At 57.3% G+C, this 18,759-nt stretch overlaps 2 protein-coding genes across 5 annotated transcripts; both read left to right on the plus strand.

Annotated features, from left to right (window-relative positions):
- Positions 1-11: 11 nt before the first annotated feature.
- On the plus strand, positions 12-9,457 carry EML3 (EMAP like 3). Of its 4 annotated transcripts, none has more exons than XM_079929423.1 (22): positions 12-319; positions 1,151-1,322; positions 1,404-1,664; positions 1,763-1,876; positions 2,906-2,973; positions 3,143-3,266; positions 3,484-3,654; positions 3,819-3,888; positions 3,975-4,085; positions 4,328-4,423; positions 4,790-4,952; positions 5,151-5,240; positions 5,657-5,808; positions 5,891-6,016; positions 6,104-6,235; positions 6,687-6,754; positions 7,308-7,396; positions 7,469-7,566; positions 7,686-7,773; positions 8,305-8,403; positions 8,687-8,817; positions 8,904-9,457. In XM_079929423.1, exons 1-22 carry the CDS (start codon positions 298-300, stop codon positions 9,105-9,107), a joined length of 2,649 nt encoding a protein of 882 aa, XP_079785549.1. In that variant the 5' UTR covers positions 12-297; the 3' UTR covers positions 9,108-9,457. The 4 variants fall into 4 exon arrangements, 3 of the variants coding, with proteins under 3 accessions (XP_079785549.1, XP_079785547.1, XP_079785548.1); XM_079929421.1 differs by having other exon boundaries at positions 4,790-4,945; positions 5,099-5,240; XM_079929422.1 differs by having other exon boundaries at positions 1,407-1,664; positions 4,790-4,945; positions 5,099-5,240.
- Positions 9,458-9,616: 159 nt separating this feature from the next.
- Positions 9,617-18,229, plus strand: MTA2 (metastasis associated 1 family member 2). Its single transcript, XM_079929424.1, has 18 exons — positions 9,617-10,144; positions 10,896-10,963; positions 11,386-11,479; positions 13,073-13,190; positions 13,324-13,387; positions 13,572-13,689; positions 13,966-14,068; positions 14,250-14,349; positions 14,524-14,712; positions 14,816-14,890; positions 15,010-15,068; positions 15,231-15,328; positions 15,445-15,584; positions 15,852-16,080; positions 16,277-16,366; positions 16,701-16,819; positions 16,920-17,062; positions 17,291-18,229. The coding sequence occupies exons 1-18, from the start codon at positions 10,117-10,119 to the stop codon at positions 17,454-17,456; spliced, it is 2,001 nt and encodes a 666-aa protein (XP_079785550.1). The 5' UTR covers positions 9,617-10,116; the 3' UTR covers positions 17,457-18,229.
- Positions 18,230-18,759: the final 530 nt, after the last annotated feature.

Below are 18,759 nucleotides of genomic sequence, written 5' to 3' on the forward strand. Positions count from 1 at the left end.
CGGCGCCTGTTTGTGCTGCGGCGCTGGGGCCCAGGACGGCCCCGCCACCCCACCCCCGGGAGCCAAGAGCGGTCCCGGGAGAGTCCGAGGCCCCGGCGGGCCCCGGAGCCTGCGGCCCCGCCCCACAGCGCCCCCTCCAGGCCCTTTCCCCGCGCCCGACAGCGCCCCCGGGGGGTGGCTCGGCTCCCTTGCGCGCGCGCCCCGGGGTGCTTCCCCTTCCCCTCTCTCTGGCCATGGCCCCGGCGGCTTAGACGCCTCCTCCTCCGCCGCCGCCGCTCGGAGCAAGCCGGGGGCCGGATGGACGGGGCCGGGGGGCCCGGTGAGTACGGGGCGGGGCGGGCGGCGTGCCCCTTCCCGGAGCGCCGGCCGGTCGGGCGCTGCCATTGCCCGACGGCTGTTCGGGGCGTCCCCGCGTGCTCCTCGGCTCCGGGGGCTCTGAGCATCCTCCACTGTACCTCAGGTCGCTCTCCCTAGTTACTTGGGTCCTCCAACTGTCATTTCGGACTTCCCCAACGTCATCCTACCTCTCGTGTTACTTTGGGCCCCTCGAAAATTTCCTTACCTCCTGTGTTACTCTGGGCCTCTTTTCCTGGGATTTTGGGTCTTTTTACTTCGGACCCCCACTGTTACCCTGGGACCTTCGCTATGACTCTTCTCTCCACTCATACCCTCTCCTGTCACTCTAGATGTCGTCTTCTTCTCTGAGTCCTCAGGATGACTGTACTGTTGTGTCCCCCCCACTTTTCTCCGGGTGCTCCCTCTGAGTTTCTCTGCCTTCTCTGGAGACCTGAGCTTGCTCTGGGCTGGGCCCTGTCGTCCCTCACCAGCACTGCGCTTCAGCCTGTGGTTCCCACGTTCCTCGCCAGTACTCCATTTTTTCCCCCGGGTACTCCATGGTACTCCCTGTCTTTGCGGAGGCTGGGACGGCAGCAGGAAGGGAGCTTTGCCAGGTTCCTCGCCTGCCCTGCCACAAGGAGGCCCTTGATCCTTTACTACCCGTCTCCTCCCCTCTGGGAGCGCATCCAAGCCTGGAGCTGCTCGAAGGGTGCAGGTCCTATTGGACAAATGCACAGCTGGGGGCAGAGAGAATCCCCTCAAGCCTTTCCCCAGGTGGTGGGTACATTCTGACTGCTTCTTGCCCCTTTCCCAGGTGAGGGCCCTGCTCAGGAGGCCCTGCAGTCCCTGAGCCGGCGGCTTCAGGTGCAGGAGAAGGAGATGGAGCTGGTAAAGGCAGCCTTGGCAGAAGCTCTTCGCCTGCTGCGGCTGCAGGCGCCTCCCACCTCCCTGCAGGACCCTGGCGCACCAGGCCCTACAAGGGACAGGTATGCATGTTGTCAAACCTTCTTCCTCCCCCTTGCTGGGGCCTGCCCCAGGCGCATCGGGCTGATGCACTGGCTCCCCAGCAGCGCTGCAGCTCCCCCGGGACTGCCACCCACACACAGCCCCTCCTCGGTGAGCCGAGGCACCCAGACAGAGACAGAGGTGGAGACGGAGTCATCACCTGGCCCCCCTGGCCTGATCAACGGGCCCGCGGCCCCGCATGGGGGCGGTGAAGAGCCCGGTGGGACCCAGTCCGAAGGAGGGGGCAGCAGCAGCAGTGGCACTGGCTCGCCCGGCCCCCCAGGGCTCCTCAGGCTGGTGCAGCCCCCACAGCGTACTGACACGTGAGTGTCCTGCGGCAGAGGCTGGGAGGGGAGGGAGGAGTGGGGAGCACGATCCGAGGGAATGACTTTCACCTGCTCACTGTACCCCGTCCGACCAGGCCCCGGAGAAATTCTTCCTCCTCCTCGTCCCCCTCAGAGCGGCCTCGCCAGAAACTCTCCCGGAAGGCAGCTTCCTCGGCCAACCTGTTGCTGCGGTCAGGGAGCACAGAGAGGTGGGCGAGGCTCCCCTCCCCCCAGCCCGCCCCACCCCAGGCTCAGGTTCTTGACTTTTCACATCCCTCACCTCACTTCCCTGGGTGGGGTGGGGGGACCTCATTGCCCAACAGGAAGAAAGGAACAAGCACTCCTGGGGTGCCTGCCGTGTACCCGGCACTGTGCTAAACCCTCGACCTCCTCCGTCTCATTCAGTCCCCATGACATCCTTGGGGGGTAGGTGGTCTCATGCTGATCATTGTCCAGGTGAAGAAGCAGGCTCAGAGAGGGTAAGTCATTTGTCTGGGGTCACACAGCTAGAGCCAGGATTCCAACCCCACTCTTCCTGACTCCAGTTCCCCTGCCGTTTCCACCATATCACAACATACCTTCCAAGATTCCAAGAGGTTTTCCAAAAGCACCCATGATTTTCATGGTGACGGTCCTCAGAGTCTCAGCCTCCTCCCACACCCCAGCGTACCAAGCTTTACTTCTAGAGAGCAAGGGGAAATCCTGGTGGCTGAGCATAGTTGTCTCAGAGTGTGTACAGGCCCCGGGACGCCTGAGTGTTCATTCTAGCCCGATCCTTGGCCTCTCTTTTATTCTTTGAAGAGAGATGGTCACCTTATTATCTAAGGACAGTGATCTCTGGAATTCACCTGTCACTTTCCCCTTGAGAGAGAAGGACTATTCTTGCTTACCTCTCAGATCCCTGAAAGGCAGGGCTGATGTACATTCTGGATTCACTAAAGGCCCATTTTACAGATGGGAAAATGAAGCGGTTAATAGCCAGAGGCCTGGTGGTCTGGAGGAAAGTGTCACCCCACCCTGCCTCTTACAGGCTTACTCAGCCTCTTTATCCTCAGTCTTCTCATGCCTTAAATGGAGCTAAAAGTCCCCACCTGAGCTCTGAATGCACACTTTGCAAACTGAAATTCTGCAGAGGTGACTGTCATCTCTAGGGTAGCCTCCTTTCTTACGTCCTGCCCCTCCACAATTATGTCTTAGGACCTGACCCCAATCCCTGTGCTTTTCTTCCTTCGCAACAGCCGTGGGGGAAAAGACGCCCTCTCCAGCCCTGGGGGTCCTGGATCTCGGAGGAGCAATTATAATTTAGGTATGTACAGAGGGATCCGGAAGAACTTGGATGATGGGGTTAGGGTTTGGGCTGCAGCCCCAGGAGCTATTTTGGGGGACCTGTGAGGTATGGTGGGTTGAGTTCTGCTCTGGCTTTCCTGGAAGGGAAGCTACAGGGTCGTGATTGACACCCCCTTCTTTTTTTGTAGAAGGCATCTCAGTGAAGATGTTCCTTCGCGGCCGCCCCATTACCATGTACATCCCGTCTGGCATCCGCAGCCTCGAGGAGCTGCCCAGCGGCCCACCCCCGGAGACCCTCAGCCTTGACTGGGTGTATCCTGCCCCTTCCAGTCCCATGGGAACCACCCTTCCCATCCTGGAATGTCCCCCCCGCTTGCACCTCCTGGGTCTGCAAGGAGAGTGAGACCTCTGAATCCTCCGCTTCCATCCTCTGCCAGTGGCGCTGCTGTAGCCAGAGCTCTGTCTTCCTCTCCTTTTCCTCGTGGTGCCCTTGATCTGACCCTTTCCTTGACCATGATCCCCACTCCAGTTACGGGTACCGGGGTCGTGACTCCCGCTCTAATCTGTTTGTGCTGCGCTCTGGGGAGGTGGTCTACTTTATCGCCTGTGTGGTGGTGCTGTACCGGCCCGGGGGAGGCCCAGGGGGTCCTGGAGGTGGCGGCCAGAGACATTACCGGGGGCACACGGACTGCGTTCGATGGTGAGGGTCCTAGGGCTTGGGAGTGGGCAGCTCTAGGCATGGGGATGGTGGGCTTGGCAGGAAGAGGGTCTGGGTGGGTGTGGAGGAACAGGAGAGGAGAGTGGCCTGGGTGGTCTTGAGAGACCACCGACCCCCTTCCCTAGAGTGTCTCCTCCCCCACTTAGCCTGGCTGTTCACCCTGATGGTGTGCGTGTAGCCTCAGGACAGACAGCCGGAGTGGATAAGGATGGAAAGGTAAGGCCACAGTCAAACGCCAGGCAGACAGGATGAAATTCCAGCCCAGCTGTCCTTCACACCCCTGACCCCTTCTCTTCCACCAGCCCCTGCAGCCTGTGGTTCATGTCTGGGACTCAGAGACGCTACTGAAGCTGCAGGAGATCGGACTGGGGGCCTTCGAGCGGGGTGTGGGGGCCCTGGCCTTTTCAGTTGCGGTGAGCTGGCCCCGGCGCCTCGAGGCCCCCATCTTCCCTGTCCGGGAACCCCCTCCTTGTACTTCACCAGGAAGCCTCAGAAGTCCTGGCCTTCCTAAGCCCCACCCAGCCGGTTCTCCTAAGAGACAGTGTGGCCCCTTCTGCTCTCTCAGCCTGTCGTGGCACCTCTGGCCTAATTTGGACCATGAATCCTGAGACCTCCAGGCCTTACTCGGCCCCTCTGATGTGTCCCCCATCTTCAGGATCTGGGTGCTTTCCTCTGTGTGGTGGATGATTCCAACGAGCACATGCTGTCTGTGTGGGACTGCAGCCGGGGAACGAAGCTGGCTGAGATCAAGGTGAGGTATCCTGGTGGCCTGGTGGGGCGCTGAGGTTGAGGTGCTGGGAGTGGTGGAGTGCAGAGAGCTCCAGACTTCCCCGTACGTGTACCTCCTTTCTGGCCTGGTCCCCTGGAGCAAGCCTCCTAGCCTCTCTGAGGCTGTGAAGTGGGGACCACGGAGGTTCTGACCTCGTGAGGGACACCGTGTTAGGCACTAGTGAGTGACTGCCAGTAGTGCTCTTAGGGGACCAGGGCCTTGGAGGAAGGGTTGTCCTGAGGGTCCTGGGCTGCTGCAGACCAGTTGTCAGGATGCCAGTTGAAGAGAGTCTGGTAGAACGAAGGTGCACAGGGCTTGGAGTGGTTGAATCTAGTATCTTCCCTTCAGAGTACAAATGACTCAGTCCTGGCCGTTGGCTTCAACCCTCGCGACAGCAGCTGCATTGTCACCAGCGGGAAATCCCACGTCCACTTCTGGAACTGGAGTGGTGGAGCAGGGGTTCCTGGGAACGGGACCCTCACCAGGAAACAGGGTGTCTTTGGGGTGAGGTGTGGATGGGTGCAGGGTGGTGGGGGAGGGCAGAGTGGCGATGGAAGTATTGGTCTGAGTACTGTAGACCCTGACGCTACCCAACTCCCAGCTGTCCCGAGACTTGTAGCGTCTTTGACCTCTACTCTCTGCTCGCCTGGCCCCTAGAAATACAAGAAACCCAAGTTTATCCCCTGCTTTGTGCTCCTTCCGGACGGAGACATTCTCACAGGGGACTCCGAGGGGAACATTCTCACCTGGGGGCGGAGCCTCTCAGATTCCAGGACCCCAGGCAGGGGCGGGGTCAAAGGTATGTGATTGGGGGTGGCATCTGGGAAGGCTAGTTCCCCAGACGGTCTGTGAAAACAGAGGAGAGGATTTCCCATCCTTTGCCCTTGAGAATTGATCGTGCTCTGTCCGAGGGTGGGGCCCTCTGGGGGGCTAGTCTAGGAGGGCAGGGGGCAGCACGGCAGAGAGGGCTGGGGCTTTGGAGTGTGCCAGACCCTGGGTTCAAATCCCAGTTTCGCCCCTAGTTGCCTGGCCCTTAGGAAGTTACCTCACTTCTCGGAACCTTGGTCGTCCAGTCTGTAAACTGGGGAGAAGCCGAGGACCAGACTAGGCACTCAGCACCCGGCAGTCATTGCTCTATTGTGACGGCCTCGGCCGCTCCTGTTCCCTACTTCCCTGCACCCCAAAAGCATGACCCACCCAGGACTTTGCCAACAGAGACCTACGGGATTGTGGCCCAGGCGCACGCTCACGAGGGTTCTATCTTCGCCCTGTGTCTCCGGCGGGACGGGACCGTGCTGAGTGGTGGTGGGCGGGACCGCCGGCTGGTCCAGTGGGGGCCTGGGTTGGTGGCCCTCCAGGAAGCTGAGGTGAGGGCTGGGCTGGGGTCAAGGGAAGGAGAGGGAAGAGGAATGGTCAGCGGGCCCCTGACTTTCTGCCACCACTCTGCAGATTCCTGAACACTTTGGGGCCGTGCGGGCCATTGCAGAGGGGCTTGGCTCTGAGCTGCTGGTGGGAACCACGAAGAACGCATTGCTGAGGGGAGATCTGGACCAGGGCTTCTCCCCTGTAATCCAGGTTGGGGGGGGCGCCAAGGGTTCGAGCGAGCAGGAAGGGAAGGGCTGTTGGGGAGGGGCAGAGGTGACAGCGCACGCTCTGCCGCAGGGTCACACGGATGAGCTCTGGGGGCTCTGCACACATCCCTTCCAGAACCGTTTCCTCACCTGTGGCCATGACCGGCAGCTCTGCCTGTGGGATGGGGAGGGCCATGCGCTGGCCTGGAGCATCGACCTCAAGGTAGAGCTCTGTGTCCCCGGATCCTCAGTGTCACGCCCACCATGACTCCTGTGGCCACCACTCCTTCCCCAACACCCCCTTCCCTTTTGCTCCTAGAGGCAGCCCGTTTGTACTGGTGTGGCTGTACTGGCTGGTAAAATATTCATTCTTCTGTACTGATGCCTCCAGTGCCCCTGAGCACTGCCCTCCCCCCAGCCCTTAGACGTCCTCTTGATCCAGCAACTGACGGTTAATCTCCAGCACAGCTGTGGGGTGTCACTTCTGGTTGTTAAGTGTTTTGAGTAGCACCTCTGCTTAGGCTCCGGTGATACCCTGCCTCCATCCCAGGTTTCCTGTCCCTCTCATCCTTGAGAGGAGGGGGCTTTGACATTGTTATCAAGATGACAAGGTATCCATCTTAGTTCCCTCACTAGAAAGGCATCTTCTTGAATTCACCTTTCCCCCCTCCCAGGAGACTGGTCTCTGTGCTGACTTCCACCCCAGTGGGGCAGTTGTGGCCGTAGGACTGAACACAGGGAGGTGAGAGGGAGCCAGGACTCCTGGGAGGGGAAAGCAGGAGGTATGGGAAGGGTTTCTGGTAATGGCGGGGGTGGAGGAGTGTGATCGCTGCCTGCTCAGGAGCCCCAACTGCACCCTCCCTCTTCTCAGTGCTTTTCCCTGCAGCCAGGGTCTCCCCTGCTCTCCTATGGCAGCTGTCATCACACCCTCCCCCATCCATTCTCCCCTCCAAGCAAGCCTGGGAGTGGAGGAGGTGGCAGCTCAGGCTAGAGAAGCAGCGGGGATGGGAGGGGCATAGGGGAGACTAACACAGGGAAGTGACAAGCTTAACAGACTCCACAAGGCCCTGGTAGTTGGGCCCCTGTTCTCCCTTTCAGATGGCATCAGGAGCCTCTCAGCTTTTATCTGCCCATAGCCCCTTCCCACTTCCCAGCATAAGACCGCAATGATAGATAACCTCTCTGTCTACATCACAGCCTTTCTTTTGGTGTCTCTGAGGCTCTCTGACTTGCCAACCCCTACCCTGCTCAGGACAGGTATCCTCACACCTGCTTTCCACCCCCCTCCCTTCTAGGTGGCTAGTTTTGGACACAGAGACCAGAGAGATCGTGTCCGACATCACTGATGGCAATGAGCAGCTCTCAGTGGTCCGGTACAGCCCAGGTGGGAGCCACCCCCACCCCGGAACCTAGACTCATCCCTGGCCCTTCCCTCTCTGAGTGACTGTCTTTGTAGATGGGTTGTACCTGGCCATCGGTTCCCATGACAACATGATCTACATCTATAGCGTTTCCAGTGATGGTGCCAAGTCCAGCCGCTTTGGCCGCTGTGTGGTGAGGAAGCTGGGGTGGAGGGCGGGGCATTGCCATAGCAGGTAAACTAATGTCCTTTAGGAGGGTGAGGGGATGGGAAACGGTGGCTACATTGTTAGTCTCTTGACCCTTGCTCCCAGGGTCACTCCAGCTTCATCACTCACCTTGACTGGTCCAAGGATGGGAACTTCATCATGTCCAATTCTGGGGACTATGAGATCCTTTACTGTGAGTGACAGTAGGGGAGGGCATGGGGAGAGGGTAATAGGGGTGGGTTTTATTTATGTGAGGGGGCTCCTGGTTGGGAGGGGATGAAGGAGAAGATGTGGGGGAACTCCAGGTGGAGGGGCAGTCAGACAGGGAGGTGGAGATGGGTTTGAAGTGGAGTCAGAATTATACACATAGGAGAAATGTTGTCATTTGGACAAAAAAACCACACACACAGTTTTGCACCATGTCTTGTTCCCACAAGGCCTTGGGGGAGTTGAAAAATGCACCAAGAAAAGATTGTTTTGGAAAAGTTTCTCAGGACAGGTGTGGAGGGATTGATTATCAAGGGAGGAGGAACTGATGAGAAACAGGACAACTTCAGCTGAGAACTCAGGAAGCACATGGGGCTGGGTGTTGCCCTGGGCTGAGGGCTACCACCCTGACCAGATCACGTGCCACCGCCTCAAGCCAGTCTTTCCAACCCTTCCATGGCATCTTCCCCACTGAGGGCAGGGTGAGATTTGAGCTGGGTGGGCTCCCTCTCCCCAGGGGACGTGGCTGGAGGCTGTAAGCTGCTGAGGAATCGTTATGAGAGCCGAGACCGGGAGTGGGCCACCTACACCTGCGTGCTGGGCTTCCATGTCTACGGTGAGCAGGGGCCCAGGGCCGCGGAACCCTGTGGGAGAGGTGCGGGGACAAGGTGCAGCCCGTCCCGGGCTCGCAATGCTGGACAGGTGTAGAGGGGTGGGCGTCAAGAAACTGGCAAATCCAGCCCAGGAGGCCCCTCCGGCCGGCCCTCGGGACCGGGAAGGATTGCCTGGAACGCGCGGCCGGTGGGTGGGTGGCCGGGCCGCCTGAGCGCCGGAAATGGTGCCGCTCTGGACCGTGGGTGGCGGCCGGGAGGCTGGGCTGAGGCTGGCCCCTGTGCTAGGCGTGTGGCCTGACGGCTCGGATGGAACCGACATCAACTCCCTGTGCCGCTCCCACAACGAGCGCGTGGTGGCTGTGGCCGACGACTTCTGCAAAGTGCACCTCTTCCAGTACCCGTGCGCCCGCGCCAAGGTAAGGCCTCCCGGGGCCTCCGGGGCCGGGCGGGAGGGGTCCCAGGGCTCCGCGGCCGCTGTAGCCCGACCTTCCTTCCTGCCCAGGCGCCGAGCCTCGTGTACGGTGGTCACGGCAGCCACGTGACCAGCGTCCGGTTCACGCACGACGACTCGCACCTCGTCTCGCTGGGCGGCAAGGACGCCAGCATCTTCCAGTGGCGAGTGCTGGGCCCTGGGGGCGCGGGGCCGGCGCCTGCAACGCCCTCTCGAACCCCCTCCCTGTCCCCCGCCTCCTCTCTCGACGTCTGACCGCTGTCCTACGGGACCCACAGGCCCTGCAGCGTGGCCCCGCCCCACCCAAATTCCCCATTACCGGGGCCGACCCTGTCCTCGACTTCGAGACATTCCCAAAAGCGCATTTCCCTGGAGGGGGCGAACGGCACCCCTGCACACACTGTATAGACCCGCTGGCTGAGCCGGGCAGCCCCAGCCGGGGCCCTGACTCCCGCTGCCTGCTGAGGGGCAATAAACCAAAAGCAAAGTCGCCTCCCGGTCCTTTTGTGGGGTGCGGCTGGGCGCCTAGGGCCTTTGTGGGGATGGGGAGCAAGGAAAAGGGGAATGCGGAAAGGGTGACGGAGCGTCGACCTTTCATGCAAATAACGGGCAAAGCCGCTTGCAAATAACTCCGAGAAGTGCAAAGGGCGCTTCGAGTCTTTCGCGGCCGCATGCGGAGCTGCAGCACTCCGGGGCGAGGAAAGAGTTAAGCCCAACTCCTCTCCCCGCCCTCGGGGGAGGGGCCGAGCCGCAACGGAAATAACCGAGCGCCGGGCCGCGGTTGGCCGGGGGGAGCCGAACTTCTTCCGGAAGTAGCCGAGCTTTGAGGTCTAGTTCTCCGACCGGAGCCGAGCGCTGGGCCTTGTTCTGCGGATCCGCCGAAGGTGTTCCGGAAGGAGGCGAACCCCGAGGCGGGCAGGGCAAGCCTTCGCGGCGGCCCTCCGAGTCCAACGTCTGGCGGGGCTCGGCGAGCGCGGGGGGAGCAGCAGCCTGGATCCGGTCCGGCGGGAGCCGAGCTCCTTCCGGAAGAAGCCGAGCGGGCCGGCGCCGGCCTCGGCGTCCCGGGCTAGAGGCGGTAGAGGCGGCGGCGACAGCGCGGGCCGGGATGAACCGCGACGGCTGAGGCGGCGGAGGTGCCGGCTGCGCGGGCCCGACTGAGACTTCTGTGAAGCACCAGCCCCGCGCTCCGGGCTTCGCTTCGAGCCCTGCCCCAGTGAGCCTCCCGGACCCCTTTGTGCGGCCGGAGGCGGCGGCGGGAACGGCCATGGCGGCCAACATGTACCGAGTGGGGGGTAAGTACCGGGCGTAGGGGCTGCGGGGCCCGGGGCGGGAGAGGCTGGGGGCCAGGATCGGAGAGGCTTGGCACCCAGTGGCGCGGGGAGCCGCGTTTGGGGCGGCATGGTCCAGAACGCGGACCGGAACCGGAACCGGGAGGGAGGGGAGGGAGGGCGCGGGGATCGCGACTCGACTGAGCACCGAGACTCCCGGAGAGGCTTCGGGCGGCCCGACGGCACTCGCGGGGCTGAGTCTGGGGTCGCCGGTGTCGCGGAGTGGGCTTGGGAAAGTGGTTCTGAAGGAATTGACAGGGCAGGCAGGGGACGCGGAGGGCCGGGGCGACCGCTTTGCCACCTGCGGGGGAGCCGTTGGGAGGTTTCCTCTTCCCAGGCGTTATTGTGCGCCTCGGTTCGCAAAGGTGGGGGCCCTGCGCAGGAGTGAACAATTAGTCGCTTGGCCCAGACTGGGATGCAACTCCGTCGCTGAGTGGTGGGACTGCTGGGGAACCCCCTGCTTCTTGTCTCCCCCTGAAGGCTCACTTTTGAGTGAAGGATCTGATTTTAGAACTAAGTGATAAGGGGTGGAGAGTGGGGCATCCTTTCCTTATTTTCTGTTAGTTTCTCCACTTCCACATTTAAGCGTCCTCTCTACCTCGACCCTTATCTCCTTTTGGTCTACTCGGGCCTGCTTTCGCTCCTCCCACCCTGGTGCTCGGCTCTCCCATCTACTCCTCTGATCTTGCCGGTTCTTCCCCACCCCCTCCTACAGATTACGTCTATTTTGAGAACTCCTCCAGCAATCCTTACCTGGTTAGAAGGATTGAAGAGCTCAACAAGGTGAGTGGAGCAGAGTCCCGCCACGTCGCCACCAACCCCCCCCCCCCCCCCCCCCCCCGCAACCTCCTCTTTCTTCTGAGGTCTCTAACTTCAGGTGAATGAGAGAGAGAGAGAGAGAGAGAGAGGGAGGGAGAGAGAAAACACAAACCCTATCCTAAGTACCCATTCATATTCATTCATTCATTTATTCATTCATTCCACACATTCAGGAAAGGCTATTGAGAGCTTAGTGGGAACTTTGCTATTCTGTTTCTTGGGGGCCAAGGAAAGGGATTTGGAAGTCTGTCCTTAAATGTAAATCTCTTGATTCATAATTTCTTGGGCTTTTCTTACATCCTTTAGACTTGCTCACTGTTGTTAGTCTCTTTATGCATTTCCACTTTCAAATGACTACTTTTCACCACCATTTTTTCTCTCCTTAGACTGCAAATGGAAATGTGGAGGCAAAGGTTGTGTGCCTTTTCCGGCGAAGGGACATTTCTAGTAGCCTCAACAGCCTGGCTGATAGTAATGCCAGTAAGTGTCTTTGTACCCCACCCCCGGCCCCCCGTCTCCCCCTGCCCATGATCTGAAGCCTGCGCATGTCTCTGCAGGTGTTTCTCTTGGTAGCATGCCCAAGGCAGGGGTGTGAGTTTGGGGGTGGTAAATGCCTGGTCTGCAGAGGGAGGCCTGTTTTTACACGTTGGGTTGGAAGCAGGGTGGAGAGGCCATGATAAGGAAAGCCAGAATTTGGCTTGTGTGTGAGCGTGTATTTACGAGATGATAGTATTTAAATAGGGGATGAGGAGGAGCTTTAGAGAAGCAGGACTCTTGGGGGACAGTTTTGGTTATGTTGGGACAATGGGTGGTGACTGTGAAGGTCAGGTGAAGAGGAAGAGATCGTACTTAGAAGCCTGTGTAACAGGGAAGCAGGTTTTTTTTTTTTTTTTTTTTTTTTGTGGTCATGAGGTGGTAAGGATACATGGGTGGGAGGGAATAAATAGGAAGCCAGGAGTTTTCTTGCACTTTTCCTCTTTCTCACCTATCCTGACTTCCCCTTTACTCCACTTTACATCTTTCCCTTTTCTTTTTGCCCTATCCTACGTCTCTTTATGCTTTCATCATCTTTTCAGATACATGTTCTTCCATTTCCCTTAGTTTCTTTTTCTTTTTTCTGCTTTGGCTTTCTTTTCCCTTCCTCTTGTTTTTCCTAAATTATTTTTCTCATTTTAGGCTTTTTTGGGCCTTGGACATGAAGGGGTTAATGAGGACCTGGGCCTACCAAGTTCTCCGGCCCTTTGGGGTTTCCAGTCCCTTCTGGCAGGGGCTGACCTTGGCCTTGTCCAATCAGAAAGGGTGTGGGGGGTGTGGTCCCCCTTGCCTTAGGGCAGGGTTTCCGGAGCACACAGGCGAGGGGGTGGAGCCTACCGCACACCCCCCTTTCTCCCTGAGGCTGGGAACAATGTACCAATGAGCCTGGGCCTGTGGCTCCTTTGCCCCCTCCCTGTTTGGTTGGCACCCAGCCAAATTAACCCTTTCCACCAAGGTTTCAGGGCAAGTTGCAGCTCCTTGGGGAGGAAGGTGTTGGCACTGGCTTGAGAGGTACTGTCCTTGAAAGCCCCACAACAAACGATTGTTAGCCAAGTAGAAAACAAGGGATAGTTAGGGTCGCACGTGACATTTAAGAGCAAAGTCTCCTGAAATTTGCAAAGAGGAACTGGTAAACACACTCCTGTGTGGGGCTTTTACTCATTTATTTAATTTGGATTTCTGGACCCCAGGCTAGTTTAGCAAGAGACAGGTGGGATCTTCTTGCTGGGTCTCATGTGAGCAGATTTGTGCTGTATGAGTGGTGTCTGAGCCGTGGCACCTGGGTCTGTGATGTATTTCTGTGGCAGTCTTTGTACTCTCAGCAGCTCTTCCCTAAAGAGTGATGGAGAGTTGGGAGTATTTGTAAGGGGGGTGGGGGTGGGGAAGCTAAGAGGGAAAGCTGGTGGTGTGAGAGGCAGGTACCTAGGGAATGTGAGAAAAACAAGTGAGACAGGAAATATTTTCCCTGGGTTAGAGCTTCTAAGGTGGCTTCTTTCTGAATTAGTTTCTGACTCGGCGTCTTCCTCCTAAATCTCCCAGGGGAGTTTGAGGAGGAATCAAAGCAGCCAGGGGTGTCGGAACAGCAGCGACATCAACTGAAGCACCGGGAGCTTTTTCTTTCTCGGCAATTCGAATCGTTACCAGCCACCCACATAAGGTATGGGACAATCAGGGCCACTGTGGCCTGCATGCACTTATTTAGAAGGTGGAAAGGAGGGACTAGTGTATTGGAGCTGCTGTACAGAGGAAATGAGGAACTCACCCAGGGTTTTCTGACCTCTCTCCTGTAGGGGGAAATGCAGTGTGACCCTCTTGAATGAGACAGATATCTTGAGCCAGTACCTGGAAAAGGAGGTGAGAAAGAGGTGTCGGGAGAAGAGGGAGGGAAGTAGGTATTGCCCCGAAAGGCAAGAAGAAAGTCTGACTGGGATGAGGTACAGGTTGACGGGCTGCCTGTCTTGGGAACTCTGGATACACCCCACTGCCCCCTGCCTATGAGGACTGCTGCCCTGCTTACCTTCTCTCTTTCCATCTCCAGGACTGCTTTTTTTACTCACTGGTGTTTGATCCTGTGCAGAAGACACTTCTAGCTGATCAGGGGGAGATTCGAGTTGGTTGCAAATACCAAGCTGAGATCCCAGATCGCCTGGCAGAGGGTATGCAGCAGGAGACAGTGTATTATGGCTACGGGGTTGTGTAACATCAGAGTCTCTGAATGGTGTGCCCTGGCGTTGTGTGGTGCACAGTCTGCCTGGCTCTGTGTTGTGAACGTAGCAGAATGGGACCTTAGGAACCGGAAAGGGGCAAATGGGCACATTGGGAAGAGAAGTCTGAGAGTTGAGGTGGCTGACAGAATCCAAGGAGGAGACGAGGTGTTACTTTGTCAAGACATCTATTATCCTCCCCGATGATACCATTTCCCCATTCCCCAGGAGAATCTGATAATCGGAACCAACAGAAGATGGAGATGAAAGTCTGGGATCCAGACAACCCTCTCACAGACCGGCAGATTGATCAGTTTCTCGTGGTGGCCCGGTGAGGGGTGGGTGGATGGGGCAGATGGGCTGGGGGTGGTGTGGACATAGTTCTGATTCATGTTCGTAGAGATGGACTTTATTTATTTTTGGCCTGGGTGTTGTCCTTTTTTCTCATCTGGCTTGGTTCCTCAGCCCACTTGCGCTTTCTGCTTTCCCTGACTCCTCACTCTCTCCCTTAGAGCTGTGGGGACCTTCGCGAGAGCCCTAGATTGCAGCAGCTCCATTCGGCAGCCAAGCTTGCACATGAGTGCCGCCGCCGCTTCCCGAGATATCACCCTGGTGAGCAAGAAGTTGGTGGGTAGTTGGGTAGGCTGGGCTTTGTGGGGACCTGCAGAGCCTTGGGACTCTGCAGGGAGGAGGGTATCTCTGAGGGAGTGGGAGTATTTAAAGAGCAACAGAGGAGTGGTGCTGAGGGTTTCAGGTCATCAGCATTGTTTCCCACCTTTCCTGTAGTTTCACGCCATGGATACATTGCAAAGGAACGGCTACGACCTGGCTAAGGCCATGTCGACCCTGGTGCCCCAAGGGGGCCCGGTGCTGTGTCGGGATGAGATGGAGGAATGGTCAGCCTCAGAGGCCATGCTATTTGAGGAGGCCCTGGAGAAGTACGGGAAGGATTTCAATGATATTCGCCAGGACTTTGTAAGTGGATGGGACTAGGAGGAGAGGTGGAAGAGGTGACAGGTGAGGGAACCAGGACCAGGGGCCAGATAGCAGCTCATCCTTCTTCCTTGTGCCTCCTCAGCTACCCTGGAAGTCACTGGCCAGCATAGTTCAATTTTATTACATGTGGAAAACCACAGACCGATACATTCAGCAGGTGAGGTCTGGGCTGGGGAGGCTGGACCAGAGGCCTCCTGCTCACCTCTGCCTTTGAAGTTGATGACATCCTCCCTGCTGAGATGCTCTGATCCTTTTTACTTTTTCTCCTTCCTGCAGAAAAGATTGAAAGCTGCTGAAGCAGACAGCAAACTAAAACAAGTCTACATCCCCACCTAGTAAGTGCGACGGATAGGGGAGACAGGCATGTTTCCCTTCTCAGCCCCTAACCTGTGCTTTCCTAAGTGGTTGGGGGGTGGGTCGGAGACGCTGTCAAATTACAGAGACAAAGTGGAAGTGGATTCTTTTCCTTGACCAGTTCCTGGTTTCTCCTCCATTAGCACCAAACCAAACCCTAACCAGATCATCTCTGTGGGCTCAAAACCTGGCATGAATGGGGCTGGATTCCAGAAGGGCCTGACTTGTGAGAGTTGCCACAGTGAGTTCCAGGAAGGGATAGGGATGCGGGGGGTGAGCCGGGCATTTGCTCTGGCCCAGCAACCTGAGAGGCTCAGGTAGCCTCCGGACCATTCCCTCCTCTCCATGTTCCTGCAGCCACACAGTCTGCCCAGTGGTATGCCTGGGGCCCACCCAACATGCAGTGCCGCCTCTGTGCTTCCTGTTGGATCTACTGGAAGAAGTACGGGGGACTGAAGACCCCAACCCAGCTTGAGGGGGCTGCTCGGGGCACCACAGTAAGGATGGACGATGAGGGACAGGTTGGGGAGAGCAGTAAGCTAATTGGTGTGAGCTTTAAGTGAAGGCCAGAACACCCAGCTCCAGTAAGGTTATGGCTTGACTGGGGTGGGGGTGGGGTGGTACTGGACAGTGGTTGGGGAGCCAGGCAGGTCAGGATGGCAGCAAAGAGATCAGGCAGGAATAAAAGACCCTCCATCAAGAATGGAAGAAGGGAGCCTTGGCGACTGACTGTGTTCTCCCCTTTTCCTATGTCCTTCTTCCAGGAGCCACACTCGAGGGGTCATTTATCCAGACCCGAAGCCCAAAGTCTCTCCCCCTATACGACCAGCGCCAACCGGGCCAAGCTGCTGGCTAAGAACAGGCAAACATTCCTGCTGCAGACCACGAAGCTGACCCGTCTTGCCAGACGCATGTGCAGGGACCTGTTACAACCGAGGAGGGCTGCCCGACGACCTTATGCCCCCATCAATGCCAATGCCATCAAGGCAGAGTGTAAGGGCAGGAGTGCTGGGGCTGGTGGCAGGTTCGGGGTTGCTCTGGCCAGAGACCAGTGTTTCTCTGGGTGTTTAAGGACAGTAGTAGGGATAGTAGGCCACAAGGATTTGTTACGAGGTTAGGCATGGTTCCTGGCCCCAGAGGAGGCCTGAATAGTGAAGCGCCTTCAAAAGCGTTCATCTTTGTTCTCCAGGCTCCATTCGACTCCCTAAGGCCGCCAAGACTCCACTGAAGATTCACCCTTTGGTGCGGCTCCCCCTGGCAACTATTGTCAAAGATCTGGGTAAGGGTGGGTATAGGATGGGGAACCTTTAGGGTGGTGTCTGGCTCCCGGTCCTTTTATCATCAAGATCCTTCTCTTCCCCTGCTTTTTTCTTTCCCACTGAGTCCGAAAAGGTTTAGTCTAACAGACTGTACTTTTGTAGGTTAAAAATGTTACTTTTCACATGCTATCCAGTATAACTATATATTGATTGATAAGATCATACTCATGTGTGACTTTTGAAATACTGGTGATTACTCTCCAGACCCCTCCCCCGTCACTGCTTTTGGGGATGCATACAGAAGAGGAAGTGTGAACGTCCTCTAAGGTTTCCTTTCTTTTTTTTCCCTGACAGTGGCCCAGGCACCTCTGAAACCAAAAACACCTCGGGGTACCAAGACGCCGATCAACAGAAACCAGCTGACCCAGAACCGGGGACTGGGGGGCATCATGGTGAAACGGGCCTATGAGACTGTGAGTTGACAGACTGGAGTGGGCCGAGTTGGGTGGGCTTTTGTATCTGATAGGTGTCTGAGAGTCTCCTCTCTCATTGTGCTGCCCCATTCTTTTCCAGATGGCAGGAGTCCCCTTCTCTGCCAATGGAAGGCCTCTGGCCTCAGGGATTCGCTCAAGCTCACAGCCAGCAGCCAAGCGTCAGAAACTAAACCCAGCTGATGCACCCAATCCTGTGGTGTTTGTGGCCACAAAAGATACCAGGTAGGGAGCCCTCCATGGGAGGGGCTGAGAGGTTGACAACCTAGATTGGTGGATATGGGAAAGGAAGTAGGAAGGAGTATCTGAGCAAGACCAGCTCCACGAAGACTGGGTGCAGGGTGGGTGGGGATGTTAGGAAGGAATGGGCTGGAAGGTGGAATTGTAGTGGAATGTGGGGTTTCATCTTGAAGGTCTTTGCCTTTTTTATTGCCCCCTTCTCTTCTTGGCCAGAGCCCTGCGGAAGGCTCTGACCCACCTGGAAATGCGGCGAGCTGCCCGCCGGCCCAACTTGCCCCTGAAGGTGAAGCCACCACTGATTGCAGTGCGGCCCCCAGTCCCTCTTCCTCCATCCTCACATCCTGCCAGCACCAGTGAGCCCATTGTCCTGGAAGATTGAGCATCTGTGGGGAAGGGAGGTGGGCTGAAAGCTAGAGGGTGGGTGCACAGGGCACCTAGCCTCCCTTCCCTTTAGTATCAAAGGGAATGAGGAGTGAAGGAGGGAGGGAGCAAGTGAGCGTGTCCTTGGAGGGGTTGGACGCCCTCTGGTGTTAGCACTTGGAGGCTTGTCCCCTTCCAGTGCTTCTCTGTGCCTGGTGGTGGAGGGCAGACTGCAGGAACTGGTCCATTGTGGGAACCTAGCCTGTTTTGGGGGGTAGGACCCACAGTTGTCTTGGACAGTTTTGGGGGGAGGGTTTTTAAATTTTTTAAAAATTTTGCCTCCCTTTGTGAAAGGGGATGGGGGAGGGGAAGAGTAAACAGATATCAGGTGGTGGTATCTGGTTGGGGGTGGGGGGCGTGCACTGCCATGACTGCCATGTCTTTTTTTTTTTTTTTTTTTCTCCTAATTGAGGGTTTCTCTTCCTGTCCGGTGTCCGGACTTTCCTAATTGGAGTTTGAGGTCCCATAACCCCAGCCTATGCTCGCTCTTTCCTTCCCTCCCCTTGTCCCCTCTGCCTTTTGTACGCCAGTTCTCAGAAATAAAGACCTTTTGTCTGTTTTTTTAACCTCGGATTCTGTAATTGGTTCTTATAGTAACAAATAAAAAGCTGTTTTCTTCAGCTCCTCCTGGCTCAGCTATTCTCTGCCGTGTGCATGCGTGTGTGTGTGTGTGTGTGTGAGTGTGTGTGAGTGTGAAGGTGCTTCTTTATTTCCTCTTAATCCCCTTTCCTTTTTTTTTTTTTCTGCGATACGCGGGCCTCTCACTGTTGTGGCCTCTCCCCTTGCGGAGCACAGGCTCCGGACGCGCAGGCTCAGCGGCCGTGGCTCACGGGCCCAGCCGCTCTGCGGCATGTGGGATCTTCCCAGACCGGGGCACGAACCTGCGTCCCCTGCATTGGCAGGCGGACTCTCAACCACTGCGCCACCAGGGAAGCCCTCCCCTCTCCTTTTTACTTAGAGGATTCTGGGAGTTGTTAGAGGCCAGAGCAGGATGTAGCCCACTTTGGGGTGTACTGTAGGATCATATCACCTAGGTCTGTGGTGTATTTGCACAGATTGCTGCTTCAAGGATCCCCAAGGGCAGCCTCAGCAACTGCCTTGATATTGGGGCCCACTCTAGTGCTGTTTCCTCCCTTTTTAAGTTTGGGAGACAGATTAGACATTTGAGCTGGTCCCAACAAGAGGAGCACCTTAGGAGAGAGAACGAGAAGTTACGCCTACTGTGTGCTCCTTGAGCACTTTCTTTAGAGATGGGGAAAAGC

The sequence above is a fragment of the Stenella coeruleoalba genome, assembly GCF_951394435.1.
Source record: "Stenella coeruleoalba genome assembly, chromosome: 8".
Taxonomy (NCBI): Eukaryota; Metazoa; Chordata; class Mammalia; order Artiodactyla; family Delphinidae; genus Stenella; species Stenella coeruleoalba.